We start from the raw sequence: 22662 nt of genomic DNA on the forward strand, positions 1-22662 counted from the left end.
TCACTGGCTTTGTCCACGTTTTGTCACACCATTTGCCACTTGTCTACGGCTATATTGAGATCATATGGTACCTTCCTACATCCCTCTGAGCCTACTTTCTTTTCCTTTCTCCCTTCCCACTTCCTTCAAATCCAAGGGAAGAGTCCAGACCTTACTTAAGACTGTGACAAAGCCCCCAGACATGGATGTGGCTAGACTTTGCCTTTCTGTTTTTCTCTATATATAGTATAATCCCCTACCCGAATTTGAGATGTACTTCTTTTCTTTCCCAAAAATCCTCCTAACAGTACAGGTAGACAATCCAACTGCTGCTGTCTGTCCTTTTCCATTCTTTTCTTATCATTGAGCTGATAACAATCCTTCCACCTCATCTTCTCTTCACCTCAAAAAATGTTTTTGTTTCTGTTTTTTAAGAAAAGAAAAGGAAAAAAAAAACAAGAAAAAAAACCAACTACACCAATCACCACTGTATTTACTTATTCAAATGTGTCAACTGCTTCAACAGTCAGTCATCCACTTGCATACCTTCTGGCTTGCAAGACCGCATAGCTGCTTCCCAATACCTAAACTGCAGACACAATCGTGATAATATGACAAAGTACCACAGGAAAATTGTAAAGGTAAAAAACGATTTCATATCAGTATTTCATGCAACTTTGTATTGAATGACTTAACAAATATTTTCTTTTAAACAAATGCAAATAGGCTAGTAAAACTGTTATAAAAATATTAGAGCGCTACATAGGAGCTTTAAGTATGAATTCCCTGTGACTGCTGCAGCACTACCATCATCAACACGCACAACCATTAATTGCACTGAAAGACAAAAATCCTTAAAGGGAATCATAATGACAAAGGCACCCACTGGAAATATCAGGTTCTAATCACATAAAAAGGAGGAGAATAAATACTGCCAAAGACGACTCCGTCTTCTGCCACTTCTTACCATTTGTTGGTTCTTCCTCCTACCCTTCCTCTTCCACTCCCAAACCCAATTTTACAGCAGTCTCAAATGAATTTAAACACTTGTCAAAGCAAATAGATTGGAAACAACAATTTGAAGCCAACCTAGCAAGTTACTGGCATGGTAGGCTCCAAAAATTGTATCCTGAAATGGTTTCAGATGCATGCTATCAAGTTTGAGGTGGCACATGCATGGCCCTAACTGTTTGAATCATGACCTCCTGGCCAAACAGCATTACTCCATTTTGTAATTTTGTGAGGGTTTTTTGGAGGTTGGTTTTTGTTAGTTTTGTTGTTTTGTTGGGGGGTTTTGTTTGTTTGTGGGGGTTTGGGGTTTGTTGTTTTTTTGGTTTGGTTTGGTTTTTTTACACATACCCTGCCCACATAAAGATCACATTTACATCCCACCCTGACAAAAAAAAAAAAAACAACACAAAACCAAAAAACTAACAAATTACTCAGCACCAAGATCCGTCCTAGCACGGCTAGACTCTTGCCAGTTCCTACAGTCTCTTATTCAGAGCTAATTCAAGCATAACCACGCTAACATACAACAGAGGTAAAATGCATGAGAAGGAAATCTCACTAGTTACAAAACTCTAACAGTGCACACTTTCAGAAAAAGGAGGAGACTAATTATTTCACATGACTTCAGAAACACAGTGTGTGTAGGCTGAAAAGGTCAATGGGCTACAGAGCCCTTCCTTTCTCCAAAATTATTTTTTTACAACTTTGTCAGCAACTGTCTTCCATTTCCCTTCAAAGCAACAGTGCTCACTAAGTATTTTTGCAGATTTCATACTCTGATTTTCTCCCTTCCCTTCATGAATCTCTTGGTACTTTCTTAAATATCATTTTCCCTTCCTGATGGCAGACCTGCACACAGTGAGCAGTTCATTCTTTGACAAAACCATACTCACTTCTAAAGAGAAATAGTTCAAAATATTTTTTTCTTGAGGATTCCTCACTTAATCTCCAACTACGGTTAAACACACAGAGACAAACAGTCCCCTTAACCTTCATTAGTTAAACAACAATCAAGAAATCTCAAACTTGCTTAGACAAAAAAAAAGCAGAGACACAAAAAAACACCAACAAAAGATAAATGGAAGCAAAAGTACCTAGGGGCATGGAGGGGTGTGTGTCTCATGAAGAGGCATGAAAATTTCACATCAAGTACATTTTCCTGAGTGCATCTAATGGGTTACCCTTACCAGGATTCTTCTGATTTGCAGGTTCATTCATCACGCTTTACATGACCAAGCTGTCCAATTAACTGATTTAGCCCAAAACGCTTGACCTGCCCAACTTTATTTGCCATACATAGGTGATCAGAGGCCGACAGCTTTACAGATCGCCCATGTGCAGATTCTTACCTTCTCAGAAGGGGCACAAGCAGTCTCAGACTACTTCACAGGAAAGTATAGGAGAGACACACCTCTGATTTGGTATAGTCACAGAAAGAGAGAAAAAATATGGGATTCATTTACTCTTTGGAACCATGCAAATCTGGTTCCAAAGGAAAAACATGGAGGCTATGTACATTACCCATACCAGTCAGACCACTGTCACGCAGCCTCTGCAGCACACACTCATCCAGAAGAAAAGGATATTGAATTGAAAGGCTTGGGCCTCTCCCATAACATCTACACCTCTTCACTCTGGAAGACTCCATCTGACCTCAGGGGAAAGCAGCTCTGAATTTAGTCAGGCCTTTAGTCAGGTCCTTACAAACTTCCATGTTCTCCATCCAAGAAATCATGGCCCAATATTCAGTAAACTAGCACAGAAACTGAAATTGAAAGACTACTTTCTATCCTTTCATAACCTCCGAGCTAAACAACAGATCAAAGGATAGACGACGTGTGATTCTGCTGCCCAAACAACAGCATTTAAAACTGGCAGAGATGCCCTACCTCACACTGCCTGACCTTTCACCTGCTGCTCAAGAAGCTTAAGATCTTCCCCACATGCTGTGTCATGCTTGCCAACATCACCCAGATGCCGTTGGCCCCTGAAGAGACAGCAGAACCTTCCCTTGGTCTCTGTCTGAACTGGGCCTAAACTCACTGCCTTGTCTGTTGCATCATTACCCGAGGCTCAATTCTGCAGGCATGGAAACCAACAGTCTGCCTTGATTTCCGAGTTAAGGAATCACACACAACTGTACAGAAATGGAAAACTTCATTTGGTAGCATCTCACACCCCCCTTAAAAAAGGCCAAGATGACCATAGAAGAAAAAGCACGCGGCAGCGGATTATTCACTAAAATTATCAGCTCCTTTCACCAGTATTTAAAAAAAGGCAGCTCCTGAAAATACCCTGAAACAGTCTCCTCTTGCAATGCTAGCTCAGGCTATATCAGGTCACACAATTGGCCTAAGATTACTCCAAAGGTTAATGTAAAGCTTTAATGTAACAGGGGAGCCTTATTTGCTGCAGAAGCCACCTCTGAAAACGTTAAGAGCATCGTTACTGGAGTGGAGCTAAACGGCAGCTGTCAGCAGAGGGAGCACCACGCTCAGTTACGAAGTTGGCAGTTTGTTACTGTTCTGGCTTGGGTTTGTGCTGCAGACACGTAAACATAAACGTATACAGACGCTGCATACACACAGACATCAAAACTCTTGGGAAAATAGGAAATTCAAGAGCCTTAGTGGGGAGATTTATGAGCTCCAGCATTGGCCAAAATAAGCCTGAAGGCGCTAGCACATCCCTGCGGCTATCCCCCTCCGTCTGCCGGCGGCAGCCAGCACGTAAACCGCCCACCGACAGCCCTCAAATTCACGGGTGCTGGGTTAAAAACCATGATAATAGGAATAACAGCAGGAATATACGCATGCTCTTCTGCCCCCATTAACACCGGGGTGGGTGTCAAAGCTGTAAGGCAAACGCAAGGGGCTGACTTGGCCTTGTCCCCCGCCTCACATCACCTGGCCCTGACAGGGCCAGGGCCAGGGCCAGGCCGCCGCGGGCTCGGCTCCCCACACACGGCGGCGCGGCGGGAAGGGGAGGGGAGGGGAAGGGAGGGGAGGTCGCGGCGGGGGCCACCCGCGCTGTCGCCGCCCCCGCGGTGCCCTCACCCCCCTCAGCGCCGGGGCGCGCCCTGCAGCCCCGGGCCCGGCGGGAGCGGCACGTTACCTGGCTGGAGGCGGCCATCTTGGGGCAGGCAGGCAGCCCGTCATGGCGGCGCCCCGCCCTCGGCCCGCCCCAGGCGGGTGTGTCCTCGCTGCCGCGCGGACGGCGAGTCGCCCGAGGGTCTTTTCCGAGACAAAAGGTCTGCGTCGTTCTGACAGGATGATGGAAAGAAAACCTCTCCGAGGCGAACCCATGTTTTGCTGAGCGCCGGCGAACGTCCCGGGCCCGCGGTTCCTCAGAGGAGGTGCGTCTGTACCCGGGGCCTTGGGCTCTCAGCGCTGAGGGAGATTTGGCAGTGTAACGAGGTGGGGGAAAGGCGGCCTTCTTCAGCTTCCTGCCTTGGTCAAATGTTTATTGTAACTGTTGTAACTCATTTCTGCTCACCCTAATGCCACCGGGCTTCACTTGCCTGCAGGTCCTCTCCTTCCTGCCTTTTCCTCTCCAAGTAGAGCATGCACTTTGGCATCCTCCATCCCATCAATAAAATCTTCCTCCAAGTCCTCAACAGAAATAAAGCGATATTTAAGCCCCCACCTCAGCCCCTTGTCTAGCTCTGCTCACTGAGGGCAATTTGGGACAGAGCACAGAGAATCCCAAAACAGCGCCATCCACACCGTAGGGTAAAGACAGCTTCCCCCAGGCCCAGGCACTCACCCGAAGGGCCTGTCACCAAGACGGGCCTCCATCACTGATCACATCAGCTTTGCCATGTCCCACACTAGGGACAGATGAGTACAAACCCATGCCAATGCAGTCAAGGCCATGTGAAGACCCAGCTTCTGGTTGTACATACATATTTCCCCATGCCACTCCAGCTCGCTAGCAACCCTGCTAAGGCTGCTTAGTACACCCATACTATTGAGTGACTGGCCTCGCTCAAAGGAAGTGTCTCCACACCTCTCTGGCTCCCTGCATGAGAAAGTGAGCCCTTAAATCAAAGATAGAGCATGTAAGTCTTCTCTTCCCTTCATTTTTCTGTGCTATCATAGGCTCACCAAGCTTCATACTATGTGCCTAGACATAGTCCTTTCCCCCTTCTTTATCCGAAGTTCAGCATTACCTACTTTTTCTGTCTTTACCTGACATATATTTCACTTCTCACTGTAGCTTATTACCTCAAAACAGTCTTTTCTTTCTCTCTCTATTTAAACACCAAGCTGATTTTTTTTCCTCCCTCAAACTCCTTGGGTATTTAACTATTCTCAAAATCATTTAGGTGTGGGATTCCCACGTGGGTGGTATGTAAGGTGACTGATGATCCTGTAAACCTCTGGTCAGAAGCCAGCTCCTCAGCTTTGTCCCAGAACCACACTCCGGAGCAGTCTGCCCAAGCTGTTATGTAGGACTGTGCTTACACACAAAAAAAAAAATCTTTCTCTTTACCTTGGAGCATATACCATGCCCTGTGCCAGGGGTACAGCTATCCCACGTGCAGGAGGTACAAGCACACTAAGGATGCGAGGCTGATAGGGCACATCCACCAGCCTGTGCCGGTCGTATTTGGTCAGAAAGGTGGTCCTGCTTCTGTCCTTCCATGACAGTCTGTGGCATTACATCACTCTCCGTCTTCGACCCACACAGAGTGTAACAAGGTGTTGTGATAGCACAGATTTTTTACTTAAGTTTTCTCATGCGTGAAGTGTGAATATTAGCTGCCTACCTAGTAAGTGTATAGCAGGGAGCTTGTTAACCTTTGTGAATACCAAGCATTACCATCATCTGGTCTTTTTGTAAGACAGAATGAATAGGAGGAAACAACAACCAGGCAATGTCAATAGTTGCTGTCTCTGTTAAAATATTCTCTGAGGCCGTCAGCCCTGGAAACCACCAAACCTGAAAGCTACTGAAAGGATGATCCTGATGAAATCGTTTTGTAATTCATTACCAATTTGTTCTGACAAGTGGAAAATACCTGCCCAAAGGTTGTTTCTGTTAAGTGCCCACGTTCCAGTTCAAAGCCCTGATTGTGTGGGCTCTCCATTCCTCTACTTGGCTGTCCATGTGTGGTTTATCCCACTGGGATGCTTTGTTGGTAGGTAAGAAGTAGAACATAGGCTTAGTGGAACGTTACATCTCAGAGCATAAACCAAGAGTTCTGGCAGCTGCCTGACCCTGTGTTTGACAGTCATTGTTTGGGTTTATTCTGGTTTATTATTTTGAAAACTGCTTTCTGGGAGAGAACAGGTTCGCTGTGCATTTTTTTCTTGAAATATCTCTGTGTGATTAGCATTGGTCAAGAATTTGTGATGCATATCGCAGTAACATTTTCTTCATAAATGCATCAAAATTTTACTTCTATAAAAAACATTCTTACACAGGAAAATTCCACCAATTAAAAGGAAAACAGTTAAAGGCTGGTTATGGGGTTTTTAATGCAAGCTTATTTTGGTCAAACCAGAACTGTTATTCCCTTTATAATTTTAGCCCTGAAGCGCTGTGCAGTCCCTTCTCATGCTAGATAACACAGGTACAGACTCCTCCTACAGGTACCACAGTGCTTATTGACCACAAGTAAAAATACATCTCCATATGGTTAACAACACTGTCACTGACTAACCCACAAAATAGTTCACAGAAGTGGGGATTCAAATACATCTACATTCGATGTTAATATAATCACTTATTTAAAGTACTTTGGGAGAAATCTCAATATTTCTTAAAAAATCAATTTTTTATAATGATAATATTTTGGTCTTAAAATTCAGCAAATATTCTAGTTTGAAATTAAGTTTTTGTAGTTTTCTTAAGCAAAAAAAGTGTTTATATCAGAAAAACTTGGCTCTGGCTCTATTTTTTTTTAATTGATAACCAGGAAACATGTCTTCTAAAGCAGAATGTCATGCTCCCACTTCTTCATGGGTGAGAAATAAAATGCTGCTGACATTTTCCAGGAGCAAATTACAATACTCCCAATGCTGTTAGCTATTTTATCTTTCCCAGGGAAAGTCAAGGCATTTGGCGGTTGCTTCTAATTTCCCATCCGCTTCATATGATAGTAAGTAAACAGATACCACCAGTTCTGTTCCCTTCAACAAAATACAGGTTGCTGGTCCATACATGGAAAGACAACCTCACTCCCTTTTATACCGACGCAAGCCAAGCCGTGCTTTAGCCTAATGGGATCACACTGGATTTCCATCACTTTCAAACCCAATTAAAAGAAAATCACAGGAAGATAGTAGGATTTGCTGTATCAAATCTCTTGATTTAAGAAGCTGCAGTTTAAGAATCATGACAAATGGGATATGTTTCAGGACAGCAGTTTGTTACAGACATAAGAAGAAACCTCTTAGCACAAAATCCAGCTCAAAATCATCCATTAGTACTGTAGAGGAGTACCGTAGTGAATGATGAGACACAAGATGAATTGTTTTAGGATAGCATTCATGTAAGAGTTAAGGACTTTGACAAATATCTGTTGACCTAAATTCAAAATGTGCTACTGCTGCTGCTTGCGATAGTAAAATTCTCCATAAAAAACCTCTGCAATGCCAAAGGCTTATATTTTTCAGGAAGATAGCAAGGCTGGCTCTGTGCTGCGTGTCATTTTGATTCTGCATTTGTGCTGCTCGATGATGAATTTCCTATTTCTTTCTAAAAAGGAAAAACAACCAAAAAAACACCTTTAAGAATTTTTCTGCAATTGCATAAGACCAAAAATAGATGTGAGAAATCCAGGCCCTGGTGAAATCAATGGGAGTTGTACCAGTTATTACAATGAAGGAAGGTTTTATCCTTATTTTCAAATAATAGCAAACAAAAATCTTTTATTCTCAAGAGACTTAAAATGTCACATAATATCAATATGCTTTCTGATTTCTAAGCTTTAGGCTACACTCTTTTCATACCTCCAAGCTTTTTTCCACATAAGACTTTGGAGTACCTTTTTTTTCCTTTCCTTTCCTTTAATAAAAGCTGAAATTTTCCTGAAATGTCTGGACTCAGGGTAGTGTAACTTTAAGAAATAAATTGAATAGCATAAATCTTATGATAAAATTGTAAGATTTCACAACACTGGTTTTGTGGCACAAATGCATGATTACTGGCAAGTTCGCTTCCATCGTTACAAGGTCCATCCTCTTGTGAAGCAAGTTTCTTTGGCATGACATCACAACTTTTTCTGAGCAAGCAGATTTCACTTGTGTTGGGACAGCTACAGATCTTGTTATCCAGAGAAATGAACCGGCCAGTGAATGTTTAGGAATGGGCAGAGATTGGCTAAATTGAGCCCTTCTGCTGTGCCATGGGGTTGCATTAATGCAATGTAAGCATGTGCTATCAGAGGATGGAGGAAGACTTTTAACTTCCGTCGTCAAACACAGTGCAAAGGTGTGCCTACATTGCTGGGTCACCATTAATATCTCACTAGAACTGGGAGCACAATTCTGTAGGCTTCAGTAAATAGAAAATCTTTGATCCCTTCCTGGAGAGTTCTCAGAAGATTCCCGTGAACTTTCAGGCACAAGACAGAAATTACTGTAGTTGTGATGTGCATGCCACGCATCTGAAGACCTTTCGTTACCGGTACTGCCCATCCAAAGCTCCAGTTCTTGCAAAGTTCCTACAACACAGGCACACAGACGTCAACAGAGTTTCCTCTGATTTGATTAAGGAAGAATCTAAGAGATGTAAGGTCCCTAAGCACAATTACTGTAAAGCAAAATATCCATGAAGATCAACTAAAAGCTCCCAATGCAGCTCCTGATATGCTGTCTCCTGCCAGCTGCTTCTGCTCACATAAAACCTCTCACTGAATGGTCCTCAGCCTTTAAAGTCCTACAGGCACCAATACTAAGCAAATCATACATTGCAGGCAATTATTTTGTCCTCATTTTAATGTTCTAAATTTTCTCTGGCCATAAGCAATCTTGGAGACTTAGGGCTTTAAACCTTTCCAAAGCCGTGCCTTCTCTGCTGTAAGAATACTACTGACATTTCCACTCTGTAGGACAGGGAGCCTCGTGCAGTTTGGAGCATTGGGCCGCTGTCAGGTTCTCATCAGGCACTATGCACCTTTATCAACACAGTTTTGTTTGAAAATACTATAAAAATACAATACTAAGTGATCGTCCCATGGACCGTCTACCGGAGGCTTGGAGATGATTAAATCCATAAACCACTGCTGGAAACTCTTCTTAAAAAAAATCCTGAAGCTTCTGTTGGTTCTCTGCCAAACAGGAACTGCTGCATTCGCTGCCCAGGTGACTTTTCTCTGCAATTTGGGCAAAGTCTAGGGAAGATCTTCTTGTGCCAGTCTAGTACACTTTCCAGGGTGTCAGAAAAGTAGTATGAAGTACTGAAAGAACCATACAAAATATTGATTTCCCTCCAAATCACTGAACCCATCAACACATGCTTTAGTTTAGCCTTGAAAGCAAGGCTGTTAAAAAGACTCAAACAAAATGCTTCTGTTTTCTCTGGCACAAAGGCAGAAAACTATCATCTCTTCTTCGAAGCCTGCACATACTTTACATTCTCTTCTTGCTCTTTATGCCTGTTTTCCACGATGAGACAGGAAATATTGGCTTTTGGAATTACTGTGTGAATTATATTGTTCTCTTCTGGCCCTACAGTCAAAATCTTACACTAACCTGGCAAAACCCAGTTCTGTCACAAGCAATTAGGATTTGGTAGGCATTCAGAAAGCAATGCGACCCTACACAGGCATCCTCCCTGATATCTACACTAGGCAGCCAGTCTGCTTTCCTGCATATCCTTGGAAACCATCATTTCTCACAGTTATCCTTCAGGGCATAAATGTATCGTAAGGACAATCATGGAATATCAGGCAGTGAATTTGTCTCCCTCATCAATCAATACATTTTTAAGAATATAGTGCTTGCAGTCCAGACACAATCTGCAAAGTTTATTTTTACAGGCATAGTATTGTTTACATACAGAGAACTAAATATTACATTTCCATCCTAAGTGAGATCCTCAGTGCCTCCAGCGAGACTGGAGAGAATACTGCAATGTATTCCTTAGACTGGGACTCTTACCCTTTCAGCCCCTTTCAGGCATCATCTCAGGAGTTCTCATTAGCTGTTGCTCATGCAATATATTCACCTGCTTTGGGAGAAGCATATCTGTGCAACCATAACTTAAAATTTTCTGCATGAAAACATGGTCAGTTTCTTGGGCCACGCCACTTCCTGCTCATGTAATCCAGTTTTCGTTAACTTCTCTGGATCTGTACGCATACTCAACACATCTGAAAAACAGAAGTTGTAAGTGTTTCAACTGAATAGGCCCAAAAAAACAGATGCATCCAAACTTCGCCCAATTTTTTTTACGAACACCACTTCTCCGTGACTCAGTTTGCCAATCTGTATGACATTTGCATAAATATTTACCCAACTCACCAAGGGTTGTGAATCCTCATGAATCATTGTTTGTGTAACACTTTGTAATCCTTGAGTGAAATGTAGCGTATGCATTCAGAGTATGGATCTGATTAATGGCAGAGGATAAACGAAAAGAAGAACAGATAAAAAATGATCACATCACTTTTTTTTCCCCTTGTTCAAAATTAGTTTCAAAGAAATTCTCTATTACAAATGCAAATCTTTCTTTTTGACACAGATGTAATATGGTTGGTATTCGTCTTAGCGAAGAAGATTAGGACACAGTCTGATGTTAATCAGCATATTCAAGTTTGTTCACTTTTATTAAGATAAAAAAGCAGGCGTTGTTAGCATACAGTATTTGAAATTCATGTCTACACCACTTTATTTTACTCTTTCTATGTAGATGTATCAAGCAGAATTATTTAAATTAAAACATTATAACATTACATACTCTTAATTCATACATAGACAAAGTCTGCTCTGGCAAAATTCCTTGCTTCAAGAGACGGGTAAACTAAATGAGCATACTGGCTGCTTCACTCAGTTGTCATCTCTCGAAAGGCTATATGAGCAAGCCTGACACACTTCATCTCTCATGTTATCATCATCTACATGCTTTTGTTATTGTCTCCCGTGTTAAACTTTACAGCATCTTCAGTCAAAGGACAAGTGAAACAAAGTGTGTCACTGTAAATGAAGAAAATAACTAGGAGAGAGGCTTAAGAAATTATTATAAAGGTTGTGTGCAGATTGCTTTAGTTGCTATAATATCAGTGAACAAGAGGCATGTAATACACCATCTCAGGACAATCCTGTGTTTGACACTTGTCCTGAGCTCAGCACAAAGAATTGCCAGCTGTTCAATATTTCAAAGTACAGCACGGACACAGATATGAAGCACCAAAATGATTATGAAATCATTGTAATACTTGAAATAGATACTCAGATGGAGCAAGAAAATAGTTTTTAATTTGGGGAACCAGATTTCTTAAGCAAACAAAATTATAGAAGTTAGAGATTGGAAATATATTTTGTCACCCCATCCTTCTCTTCACCATGTCAGGATAGTTCTTTATAACACACTCCTATAGCGTTCTGCAGATCAATTGTAGGAATGCATTTTTTGGGGGGGAGGGTAAGATATCTGCAGGGATGTCCCCATACATCTGCCAACTACACAGGACACTGTCCTAGAAATGGAATCAGCAGCTACTTGAATGTACATGGAGGCCAAAGAGGGGAATCCCTGACTGCTTCACATAATTCGGGATCATGCTCACCGCCTGAGCACTGCTTGGAATGCAGACGAATGAACTACAAACCCCAGATCCCACAGTAAATCCCAACATGGATATACATGATTATATATAGTAAAAATAAATGGCTCGTACATACGTTGTGCAGTTTCAAACATAAAACAGAGATGCTAACTCATGCTAGCACATGAGTATCGCTCCAAAAGTGTGATAATTCTTACATATAAGCAAATATACAGATGTTTAGTGCTCTGATTCTGCATTCTCATGGATCCCCAAGAGGGCCTGTTTCCAAATTTTTAATATATTTTTGTTAATTTATTATAAGTAAGCTATAAAGTTCCAGGCAGCTATATATAAGTCTCTGACTGTGCTGATGTAGGACTAAGAACTGTATTGGGAGCACCTGGCCAGCTGCATACATAGTAGAGTCCAGCAGCTGGAAATCGATTTACTATAGACTCATTTCACTACAGAGCTCATGATAGTTAACATACCTGTCGCATACCTGTCCTGCTCCCACTGGCAGCCTCCAAGATTCCTGATTCCTCCCCCGCAACGATCCTTATGGAGATTCTTTTTCAGCAAGTAACTTACATTTCAAATGCATGTGGGCAGAATGGTGACAAGCTGTGCTTAGACAAATGTTGTCCTCCCATCTGCACTTTTACCTGGGTGTCCTGTTCACCTGAACCATATAACACCTCCCAGAAGACATAGCTGGGTGTTTGCTTGATGCCATCCTACACCTAAGGTAATCTGAGCTTGATTCTTCTCTGCACATCTTGACAAAAGCTGTAGTTAGCGTCAGACTCCCTAATTACAGCATTGTTTTGTCATCTGCTTGCTTTGGAAAGGCTCCATTTCACCACAAACTAGTGTTTGGTCATTTCTTACAGAGGTCTAACACCTAGATCCAGTACAGTTTCATATAAACATAAAGGTTTCCAAATGACAAGAGGTGCAATGCCTGTTCCTATGGAGTGAGGGCAGATATTCCTATGGAGTGAGGGCAAATATTCCTTCACGTGTTCCAGTATCCACACTTCACGTGTTTCAATGCTGGATGAGTTCCAGACACACTTCATGTGTCTCCAGTAGTAGGAGAAAGGTATAGCCTTTTTAATGCAAAGCTTTTTCCATACAAGCAAAAAAGTTTGATCAGCTCAGTCAAAGTCATAAAGAAACACAGCAGCTGGTCTTGCAGTACTTAATCCCCTGTTGTTCCTTTGATATCACAAGTATCATTATGCTTAGCAGAATGCTTCCATTACAGCACTGTTCTTTTAAGTGCACGGCACTGTCACCAGTTGACTGATGTATTATGGTCTCCTAAATCACGCCTGGGTTAATAGACCCAGAAGATCAAATGCTAAGAAACAAAAAATAAAAACTTTTATCCGATCCACAGGTCTTAGAGAAAGTGCTAGCAGCCAAAAGCCAAGGGTGGGGTTTATCACACCCTGATAATGCCCAGCTGGCAAAAGGGTCCCCTGATGCCCAGGGCAGCTGAGGAGGATTGAAAGAAGCCTGAGAAGGTTCTAATTTATGCTGAGAGTAGCCTGTATTCTCCTGAGCAAAACCTAAACAAATTGATAATCTGGACTGTGGATTTTGAAAACTGAGGTAAGAAAGTTCTTTATGTAAATAGGGGAGGGCTTCTTTTTATTCCTTCCTTGTCTTTCCCTACTACAACTTTTATGGCTATTTTGGAGTACTGGGATTGTTAGGTAAAATATATTCTTTGTCTTGTGTGTTTTAAGTAAAAGAATACAAGGATAGCTAAAGTATTTCTGCCACCGTCTTGTATTATCACAAAATTGAAAATATTATTTGTTAAAAAGAAAACAAAATAATACTATGAAAGCATTAACTAAAAAGCAACTCCATGGTGCGCTTGATAATGCATGGGTGGTACGTCTGCTGAGAAAAGTGCTGGATGATGTCAAAACACATTAGGTTCTTCACAAGGGCAGAGCATCTGTACTCTTTATCAGTGTTGTCTTTACCAGTAAATTGTGCAACAACAAGAGCTTCCATCCAAAATCATGAGGGACATGAGCTTTTGATTTTTCGCCAATATCTGAGCTAGGTATGTTGCTATCTGGTTTTTTGCTGCTTCTGTCACCTTCTTTCCACCATGAAATTAATCATGCAGGTGACCTTGCTGGTTTTTATTACACGCAGCAGGCTGTAGAAGCTATTGCTGGAAAAGTGTGACATTGCTCAACTAGTGGGGTCCTGTGTCTATTTTTTCTAATCTGTTTTTCTAAATATGGGCTATATTTCTGCTGTAATGCACTGTTTCTTTCATTTGCTGTAAATTAAAAATAATTATGCTGTTAAAACTGAAGTATAGCATAGTAAAATGTTCTCTAACTGCTTATAATCAAAAGATCTTTTTAATCCAGGCCCTTGTTAGCTTTGAAATACTGTGTTGCCTCAACTTTCCATGAGAACAATGATGCTGCACATACGAGGCATGGTAATCCAGGTAACTTCCATCCCAAGATATTGAGTGAATGGGTACATCGAACTGCAATGTGATAACAAGGGGCTTGTAAAAATCCAGTGCAGTCTGAAATGGCACTGCATGAGTAAAGCATAGCCCTGTACTGGATTCCAGAGAACAGACAAGAGGCCATCTGGAAGCTCCAAACCTGTTGGTCTGATCCCCTATGTTTGCTGTAACAGTAAGGAACTGGAGTCAATGAGTCTTTCCAGCTTACGTTTTAAATTCCTCTGCATTTGTGGATGAGAGTGTGGTATCTGGGAAGGTAAGGCTACTTCTGTAGCATTGATCTGGCTTTTCATGCTCATCTTGTGTAATTATGAATGAATTGTCTCACAAAGCTCCGTTCCTAAGCTTATTTTGTGAAGCATAACTCTGCTCCTGAAGCCCCTGAAAAGTTCCCCAACACTGGGTTTACTCTGCTTGGAGATGTTGTGACTTGTAGTGGCTCCTCTGACCTAGTGACAGAGCAGTCCCTGACACAGGCTGAGGAAGAAATTTTTCACTGAGGGTGGTGAGACAGGGGAACAGGTTGTCCAGGGAAGTTGTGGATGCCCCATCCCTGGAAGTGTTGAAGGCCAGGCTGGATGGGGCTTTGAGTAACCTGGTCTAGTGGAAGGAACACCCCCCTGTGTCAGGCCGTTGGAACTAGGTGATCTTTAAGGTCCCTTCCAACCTAAACCATTCTATAACTGGGAGCAAGGATCTGTGTGTTGGAAGTCATTGGGATGCAGCGATGAGAAACGCTGCCGTAACGCAGGGGAAAGAACTACTCTTCTAGTTTGCGTTGACGCACGGAATTGGGCTTGAAAGCTTACTTCAGCGTGCGGAAGATGAGGCGAATAAGAGATGAGGTAGTAAAGCTGCAGTCTCATGTGGGGATGCCAATGTGGAGAGGTCCATCCTGCGCCGGGGACCGCGGGCAACCCGCGCGCAGGGAGCCCGCGGTCCCCGGCCCCTTCCCCTCCCCGCGGGGCGGGTTCGGTCCCCGCCGCAGCCTCCCCCCGCGTTCGCCGGTAGGCGGCACCGCCACCCGCCTTCTTCCTCCTCCTCCTCACCTTCGCCGGGTGACCCAGATCGCGGCGGCGGCGGCAGCACCGCACCCGCCCGCCGAGGAGAGGACGGCCCGGGACGGCGGGGATGTAGCGGCGCGGAGCGGTGAGTCCGCGGCGGAGGCGGCGGGCTCTACCGGCGGCCCCGCGAGTCGCCTAGCGACGGGAGGCGGCTCCGGGCATCGCATCGCTGTCCCCGTGTCCCCCCCCGCCCCTCCATCCTCCGCCCGGCGGTGGGAGCGAAGTTTTACCCCTTTGAATGCGGGAAGACCTTGCGGCGTAAGAAAACTGCGGGGGCGCTGGGTGGTTTGCGTGTTTGGTTGCTGCGTTGTGTTTTTTTGATGATTTAAAATTTTTAAAATATTTTTTCCAATTTTGTTCATGTTTCTTCTTTACGCCAACCTCCGTGTTTCGCGAAGGGGGCGGCTGGAGGAGGCCGGCGCCGGGCGGCAGCGGGGCGCAGAGCTCTGCGGCTCCGCAGTGAGCTCCGCGCCCTGCGCAGGGGGCCACCGGCCTGGCTTGCCCCGTCGCCGCGGTGCGCGGCAGCTCTGAAGTCTATGGACTTCAGTTACAATGATATGTGGGCATGATAATGATGATTTTTTAATTATTTTTTTTTTTTCATGGCACTCTCTTCTTTCCAGCTTCCCCTTCATCCCTTCCCCCCCCGCCCCCCCCCCCGGCATGGTCATTGTGTATTGAAGTTACACTTGCTCCTGAGTTAACTCCAGGATTGGTGTCTGTAGTCTTTTATGTTTCTCTTTGTCCTCGCTGTTTCAGCTTTTCTTACTATTTCCATGAAAACCGCTAAAAACAGAGTAGCTAAAGTGTATATCAGAATGGGAGTGGAAAAGGGGGCTTGGGGGCGGGGGGGGGGGGGGCGGGAGAGAACAACACCTTTGTCCCAATTCAGTCAACTCAACAGTCAGATCACAAGCAGCTGGTTTTTGTGACAAAGGCGTTTGAAACAAAGGAGCCATTTTAGAAACTGAAAGAAATTTATTTTGTGGCTTGCATGCTTTAATAAATCCAGCGTTTCATTCTTCTCTCTTCTGCCCCTCCCATCCTGATTTATCTTAAAATGAAGCAGAATAGAAGAAATGGCATCTCTTAAATCCTGCATCATCCCTATGCACTACAGCAAGCTTACTGTTTGCCTTCCATTTCAAACATTTTGTTACACATTTTTAAAAAACGTTATTTTGTATGGGTAGAGCTCTGAATAGTTGAAGCAGTTGAGTGTGCTTCTGACAAGAACATCTCGTCTCCCTAAAATGAGAACAGCAAAAGACTTGCTATGTGCAGTAATTTGGTAGGTGTTGCATACTTATGTCTATTTAGCATTTTTAGTGAAGTACAAGTACAGAAGAGACTTACTGATTCTAAGGGGAGCCTGCTTTTCTCTGACTTAGTTAAAAAATGTGGACCGTGGCATTTCCAAACCAAACAGGTGGAATTACTTATATCTTTTGACTTTTTCAATTCTCATAATTTGCATATCATTTTAAGCAGTATTTCAGCTAAAACAAATGCAAAACCACATTGCTGTAGCATTTGACTTGTCACCAAGCCTAATAGATGCTCAAAGACAGGAAGCCTATGATTTTCAAGGGTGAAATCATGTGACAGCATCAGATGCCGTATGTATCACTCTAGACAGAAAACCAGCAGAAAATACTTCCAGGAAAGCCCTAAACAATGGAAAAATCATGTAACTGAATAATAATTCATTAACTTTCCTGCCAGTTCTCTGATATAAGGTAATACATGTTCTGCTAGTGTACAAACCTGCTAGAGCTAAGCATGTAACCAAAGTGGCTATGAATCCTTTTCCTGCTTGGCTCTTGAGACAGGACTTTATTAGCCATGGGACAGCATCACATTAGCTGCACTGACATTTGTGAACCCAAGAATTTCCTCTGATCACACATTTTTCTGTCACTCTTGTGAGGAATTACAGCCCCTTGAGCTAAGCTATACTTAAAGGGGGTAACTTCAGGGCTATGTTGCATTAAGTGGTTATTTTGTTATCTATCATCTCCCCTGCGCAAACAGAGTCTTGCTGCTGCTTGCAGTGATGGAAGTAGAGAAAATGCTGTTGCACAAATGCTAGTGTGTGTAGGGCTCCAGAATGCTGCTGGTATTTAAAGCATCTTGTATTTTAAAGCTGTCCGGAGAACTTCTGCTTACGGTTAAGGTGTGATCAGCTGTGACCAATGTTAACAAAAATTCTGTTTAGTGTACAGACAGCGCATAAGTGGTATACAGAGCCAGGCAAGCGTTATTTTTCCCAAGGGGTCATTTGAAGTGTTAGCATGAAATTGCAAGAAGCGCAAGCTTGGGCTGCCTGAAGATTGAATCTTGTTGGATTTAATGTCCTCTGGCTCATGAGACTCTATTTTTATTTTTTTTTAATTTTTGTTATGAACATCTGCTCAGCCTTCTTGATTGGAAGGCTTGTTTTATTTGACATTCCTTTGAAATCTTTTGCTCTGTGATGTAGGCCAAAAAACTGCATGGAATATGGTACCCTTCTTGAATGCAAGCTTTGGGTAGGAGGCAAGAAGAGTAAACTCCGGTGCTTTACGGAGGGTAGAGTTTGCTGGAATACTGGGAAGGAAGTCAGGTGGTGAGATTTTAACTAGGAAAGAAGGATAAAGTAAGGAAAAATAAAATGAGAAATGAGATTGATGCAGAGAATGGTTTGTTGTAGTGCAGGACTGAGGCTATGGTCCAGGCTTAGCATCCTCAGCATCCACATAACATGAGCTCGAGTGCTGAGCTGTGCTGCACCGCAGGATTTGCCAAGCCTGAGCCCGAGGTGGAAACGCTGCTTGTTCCTGCCAGGCAGTGGAAAGAGGAGTCTGGCAGCAGAGGCTGCAGGAGCAGCTTCCTGAGTCACTTCTCAGTGGTACGTGGGACTGTGTGAGCACTCCTCCTTTTCAAGGCAAAGCAAGCATTTCAGTGGAAAACTGTCCTGTCTGACTTTGCCTTGAAACAAATTCTGGGTATGTTTACGCTAGCAGTTTGGCTCACATCCAGCTTGGGTACCTGACACACCCTCTGGAGACCTTCTCCAGTTGCCTCATGCTGGTTCAGGTCTCCAAGCAGTAGACAGGAGACCTGAACTCTCTCAATGAAACTAAACCAGGAGTCCTGCTCTGGGAGCACTCACGGTCAATTACTGAGTCATGTGTGAAAGATACTGGTTTCTTAAGAGTACCTCTCAGCTGTAATTGAGTGAGCAGTTCTCATCCACTTTAGCATAGAACCAATGAAGACCCCCACACCAAGTTTGTTGTCTTCAAAGCCTTCTGGCAGTTCGTTCTGGAGTCCTACATTCCACACCCCTGCAAAACGTGAGCAAATGCTTCACTGCTTTCTGTTACAGCCAAGATGCCCTTCAAGAAGATAGTTTCCAGCGCTTATAGTAGGTGTAGTACCTGAGTGGAACCAAGTGGTTGGGTGCGGTGTTTTTAACATGTCCTAATCAGTCTGCAGGTCCTCAGGCTGAGCACTCTGTTCTGGTTCAGCCAGCTGCTGTCACAGATGTATAGAGGAGCCTGGAGAACAGGAGAAATACAGGGGCTGCAAAAACTGTAATTGAAAACTATCATCAGATTGAGCAGGTGAAATTGCAACTTGTTAGAGCAGATTTAGGAGGCACAGGATACTGTGGTTCTCATGCCTGTGTCTATAGGAAGCTGCACATACCTGTGAGCTTCCCTGTCTCTGGTGGTATTGTACTTACAGTTACTTCACAGGCATTTTTAGTCTTAATATACATGTCTACACTAATGTTTTAGCTGAGACAGTGTGTTTTTGAAGCAAATGTCCCAGCTGTCCCTGCCTTTTTGTTCTTCAGTTCACTTTGTGGACTAGTCTTGGAGCACCTGAGAATATATGGGAGGATCTGTTTTGGGAGCACACCAACTGCAACCTGGCATTCAGTCCCAGGGACCAGACTGGAGCTACTCCAGCATCCATATTGGGTGTTTTGTTTAAGAACAGCCTTCACCCCCATATATGTAGTTTCAATTTCAAATGCTTGGCACCATTTTTTTTCCTCAGCAGAGACACTTCTGTTGATCTTATATGCACTGCTGTAGCTCCTGTGGTGGGTACGTATTTTGCTTCTCCAGGGAAGGATGCCCAGGCAGAGAGGTTAAGGGACGTGACCAAACCCAAGAAAATTAGTTCTATGAGGTCCTGTCTCTACAGCTCCCTGTATCATGCTGCTAATCCACTCACAGTTAACTGGTGTCTTCTGAAGGTGCATAAGAAAGAAAGGCTGTTTCTGTAAAGAATGCTTATTTAGGACTGTGTACAACTGGCTATCAATTTCACAAACACAACAGTTATTCCTTAGTGGACATACCGTTTACCACACAAGCCCATGTTGTGTGCCTGTGTTTGAGTCTGCCAAAAGTGAAGTGATAAGTTTCATAGGACCCCAAAATTGTGATGCTACTGGGATCAGCATATTGAGTAAGGGCTCCTGCAGCCAGTTCCAGATTGCACTGATAACAAACAGAAGTTTTGCCACTGATTTTTTTTTTATTATTTTTTTTTTTAGTGGTAGTGTTACTCATATATGTAAAACCAAAAGTAAATCCCTACCTTTCATTGTCCTCCAGGATGCTTCGGGGTATTGAGACTTGTCAATGGTGTAGCAATGGAGGTTGGACTAGATGAAATTTAAAGGTCCCTTCGAACCCAAACAATTCTATAAACAATTTGTTACTGCACTGATAATACTTGCACAATCGGGTGGACATGCAGGTGATAGGAATTGGCCACCTTAGTACAAAGCAGTCCTGTGGTCATGGAAACCGTAGTCCTCTTCCATAGCTCTGGTAGGCAGTTATAAGAGCAAGTCTCTTATTCCCTCTCCCACTCTGCCTTCGCAAAGCTACATGCATATCAACATTGGCTTGGATGTGTGCCATCAAGCAGGTTGTGCCTCTGAAACGCTAAGATCAATGTGGGGTTTCTTAATCTGGGCTTGCTAGGCCTTCACGCTGTCAGTGTTAAAGCAGCCTGAGGAGAACAGATGGATTGAAGGAGGAAAAGAGGAGTTCTTGCTGAACCGTTTGAGGAAGGGAGAGGAGTGATGGTGCTCCCAGAGGAAGATATGGAAAACAGGACATATCTTAGGTACAAATTAAGAAAAGGCCGTGCGATCTGCCCCAACTATTTGGTGGGGGACCACAATGATATCTCCAAGGATCTGAGATAGTCATGTTCTTCTTTCAACCTTGTTTGTCCTGACCACCTACAGTACAAGTGGTTTTGGGTCAGGCTTATGGTTTTTATACAACATTTTTGGAGTCTTTAGGCACCTGTATACAAATGAGATACCCAAGAACAGCTGGACAGGGGTTTCCCTTTGGAAGGGAAAAATGTTTCAGCATTAGTGTTTTTATACTATAAGTTGTTTAAGCTGGAGTGGCTTTTCTCCCCACCCCCCCAGTTGATTGCATTGTGGGAATTATTTGAAACTGAGGGATATTTTTCTTCCAGAGGGGAAGCTGAGTGGCACAGCGTGAGCAAGGGGAAGTGCTCTTGCTCTTGTGCATCTTGAACATCCAGTTAACATCATACGCAAACCAAGCAATCTGGGACTAGATCTAAGCACGAAAGATGAGATTGTGGTTACCATCCAGTCCAAAAACCAACCAACAACAACAAAGAAAACCTCACTGAAAACAACCAACCCACTGAATCTGCAGAAAACTCGGGTCTGCATGTTGTGCTATGCCATACAGGTTGCCATCTCAAGGATGAGATAAATTCATATGGCTGAATTATTATGTCTGTGTCTGCTGCAAGCATTGAGGAAACTGGTTTACTTATTTTCTTTTTAAGTTTTTCTAACTATCACCTCACATTTATAAGGTAAAAAGTAGGACTATAAAAAATGTATGCCCCATTATTCTAAGTAGAAAGACATGCTGAGGGAAGAAGGCTTTCAGTATTGCATTGTGTTAAGAATAAGTGTGTTATGGCAGTGCTGCCAATCATCCTGTCCCAGTTTGTATTCTTCCTGGCTCTGTTTTGTTCTTCTTCCCCCTCGGTAATGGTGTTGCAGGAACAATTTCCAAGGGTCTTCGTGTCTATTTCTCTTCTCTTCCCACATTGTCTTCTCCACCCTTTCCAATCTTCTGGTATCAAATCTCTTTCAGCATCGTTTTCTATCTGAGAGTGAGCACCTAAAAGAAAGCAAGTGCTCAGTAGGACCAAGCAGGAAGTGGCAGAGGGAAGGAGAGCACCATGGCAGGTCACACTTCCCTTGACTTTTCTCCTACTTGGTTGAGAAAGGATACCTTGTGCAATTACCACAGAAAGATGGTTCCTAGGCCGTGCCTGGAAGTGTGTTTCATCAGTCTTGCTCACCAGCTCGTATAACTTTATTGACTTTCAAACTATTCTTTCCATCTTTTCATTTTGCAGATCTTCATCACCTTTTCCTTTTGCTTTGTCATGTTAGAGGGGTTTTTGTGTTACTGTACCTCTCCTTGTTGTGACTGTCCCTGACAGCAAACTCCATTCTAGCTTGCTTTCTCCACTACTTATAGAAGCAGTGCTTGACTTTGGTGCTGCTTGGAGTTAGCTTGAGCTACAGAAGAGTGAAGTCAGTGTAAATACAGTTGCTTTTACAGTTGTTCACAATCCTTGTTAATGGAAACTAAAATTTTGGAAGAAACTTGTGAATTTTCAAGTTGAAGAGTAAACTGATAGCTGCTGATACAAAGTCTGTAACAACAGACTTGGGAAGATGCCCCTAAAGAGATTTATTTTTTTTAAACATGTTACCATTCAAAACTTTTCTCTAACGAAGGCCTTAAATCTGTTTTAATCAAAGCCTGGAATTTACAATATTTATTGCAGCAACGTAAGAAAACTTTCTGGTTTCTATGGGCAGGAGATTCTTTCTTCCATTTCTTCTCACCCCAGACACTGGTAAAACCAGAGCAATCTACCCTGCAGATGTTCTTCTGGGCAGCGAGCACGTAACCAGAACTTCCAACAAGGTCATGTACTTGGAGCTGTCCTGGTTTCCTGCCCCTTGGGATGCAGAACATCTCACTGAGCAGCAAACAGGAGGTGAAATAATAGGCCATGAAGTTTGCGAAAAACTGCAGTGGGATTTTTAGCTCTCTTGATTGCAGGTTAAGTGTGTTACTCATTTAATGTTGTCCTTCTACAGATTGCAGGACCTCGGGTAGCTAACAGCTGGTGTGTAGCGCTTGCTACAGGATGCTCAGTTTCACAATGTGGTGCTTCATGACATCGTCTAACTGGCTTACTGCATGGGAGATCATTATTCTTGAACTCTGTCTTAGAGAACAGGGCATCTGTAAAACCACAGAAGGACATGCAGAAACTCTTAC

The 22662-nt window shown here is 43.2% G+C and overlaps 2 protein-coding genes across 7 annotated transcripts in view; one reads left to right on the top strand and one right to left on the bottom strand.

Annotated features, from left to right (window-relative positions):
- Positions 1-4147, bottom strand: part of ALKBH8 (alkB homolog 8, tRNA methyltransferase) — a 64439-nt gene extending 60292 nt beyond the window's left edge. Inside the window, exon 1 of one of the 3 annotated variants that reach the window (XM_054195661.1) lies at positions 4105-4147. In XM_054195661.1, the coding sequence (XP_054051636.1) occupies positions 4105-4122 (18 nt within the window). In that variant the 5' untranslated portion in view covers positions 4123-4147. Of the gene's footprint in view, positions 1-239; positions 432-476; positions 680-4104 lie in introns of those variants that run through there. The other 2 variants (XM_054195670.1, XM_054195652.1) reach the window with 2 other exon arrangements.
- Positions 4148-4229: 82 nt separating this feature from the next.
- The window catches only part of ELMOD1 (ELMO domain containing 1), a 56648-nt gene continuing 38215 nt past the window's right edge, over positions 4230-22662 (top strand). For 2 of the 4 annotated variants that reach the window (XM_054195747.1, XM_054195773.1), the window contains exon 1: positions 15252-15374. The gene's annotated coding sequence lies outside the window, so the exon portion shown is untranslated. Of the gene's footprint in view, positions 4346-15251; positions 15375-15398; positions 15548-22662 lie in introns of those variants that run through there. The other 2 variants (XM_054195764.1, XM_054195755.1) reach the window with 2 other exon arrangements.

The sequence above is a fragment of the Rissa tridactyla genome, chromosome 1, assembly GCF_028500815.1.
Source record: "Rissa tridactyla isolate bRisTri1 chromosome 1, bRisTri1.patW.cur.20221130, whole genome shotgun sequence".
Taxonomy (NCBI): domain Eukaryota; kingdom Metazoa; phylum Chordata; class Aves; order Charadriiformes; family Laridae; genus Rissa; species Rissa tridactyla.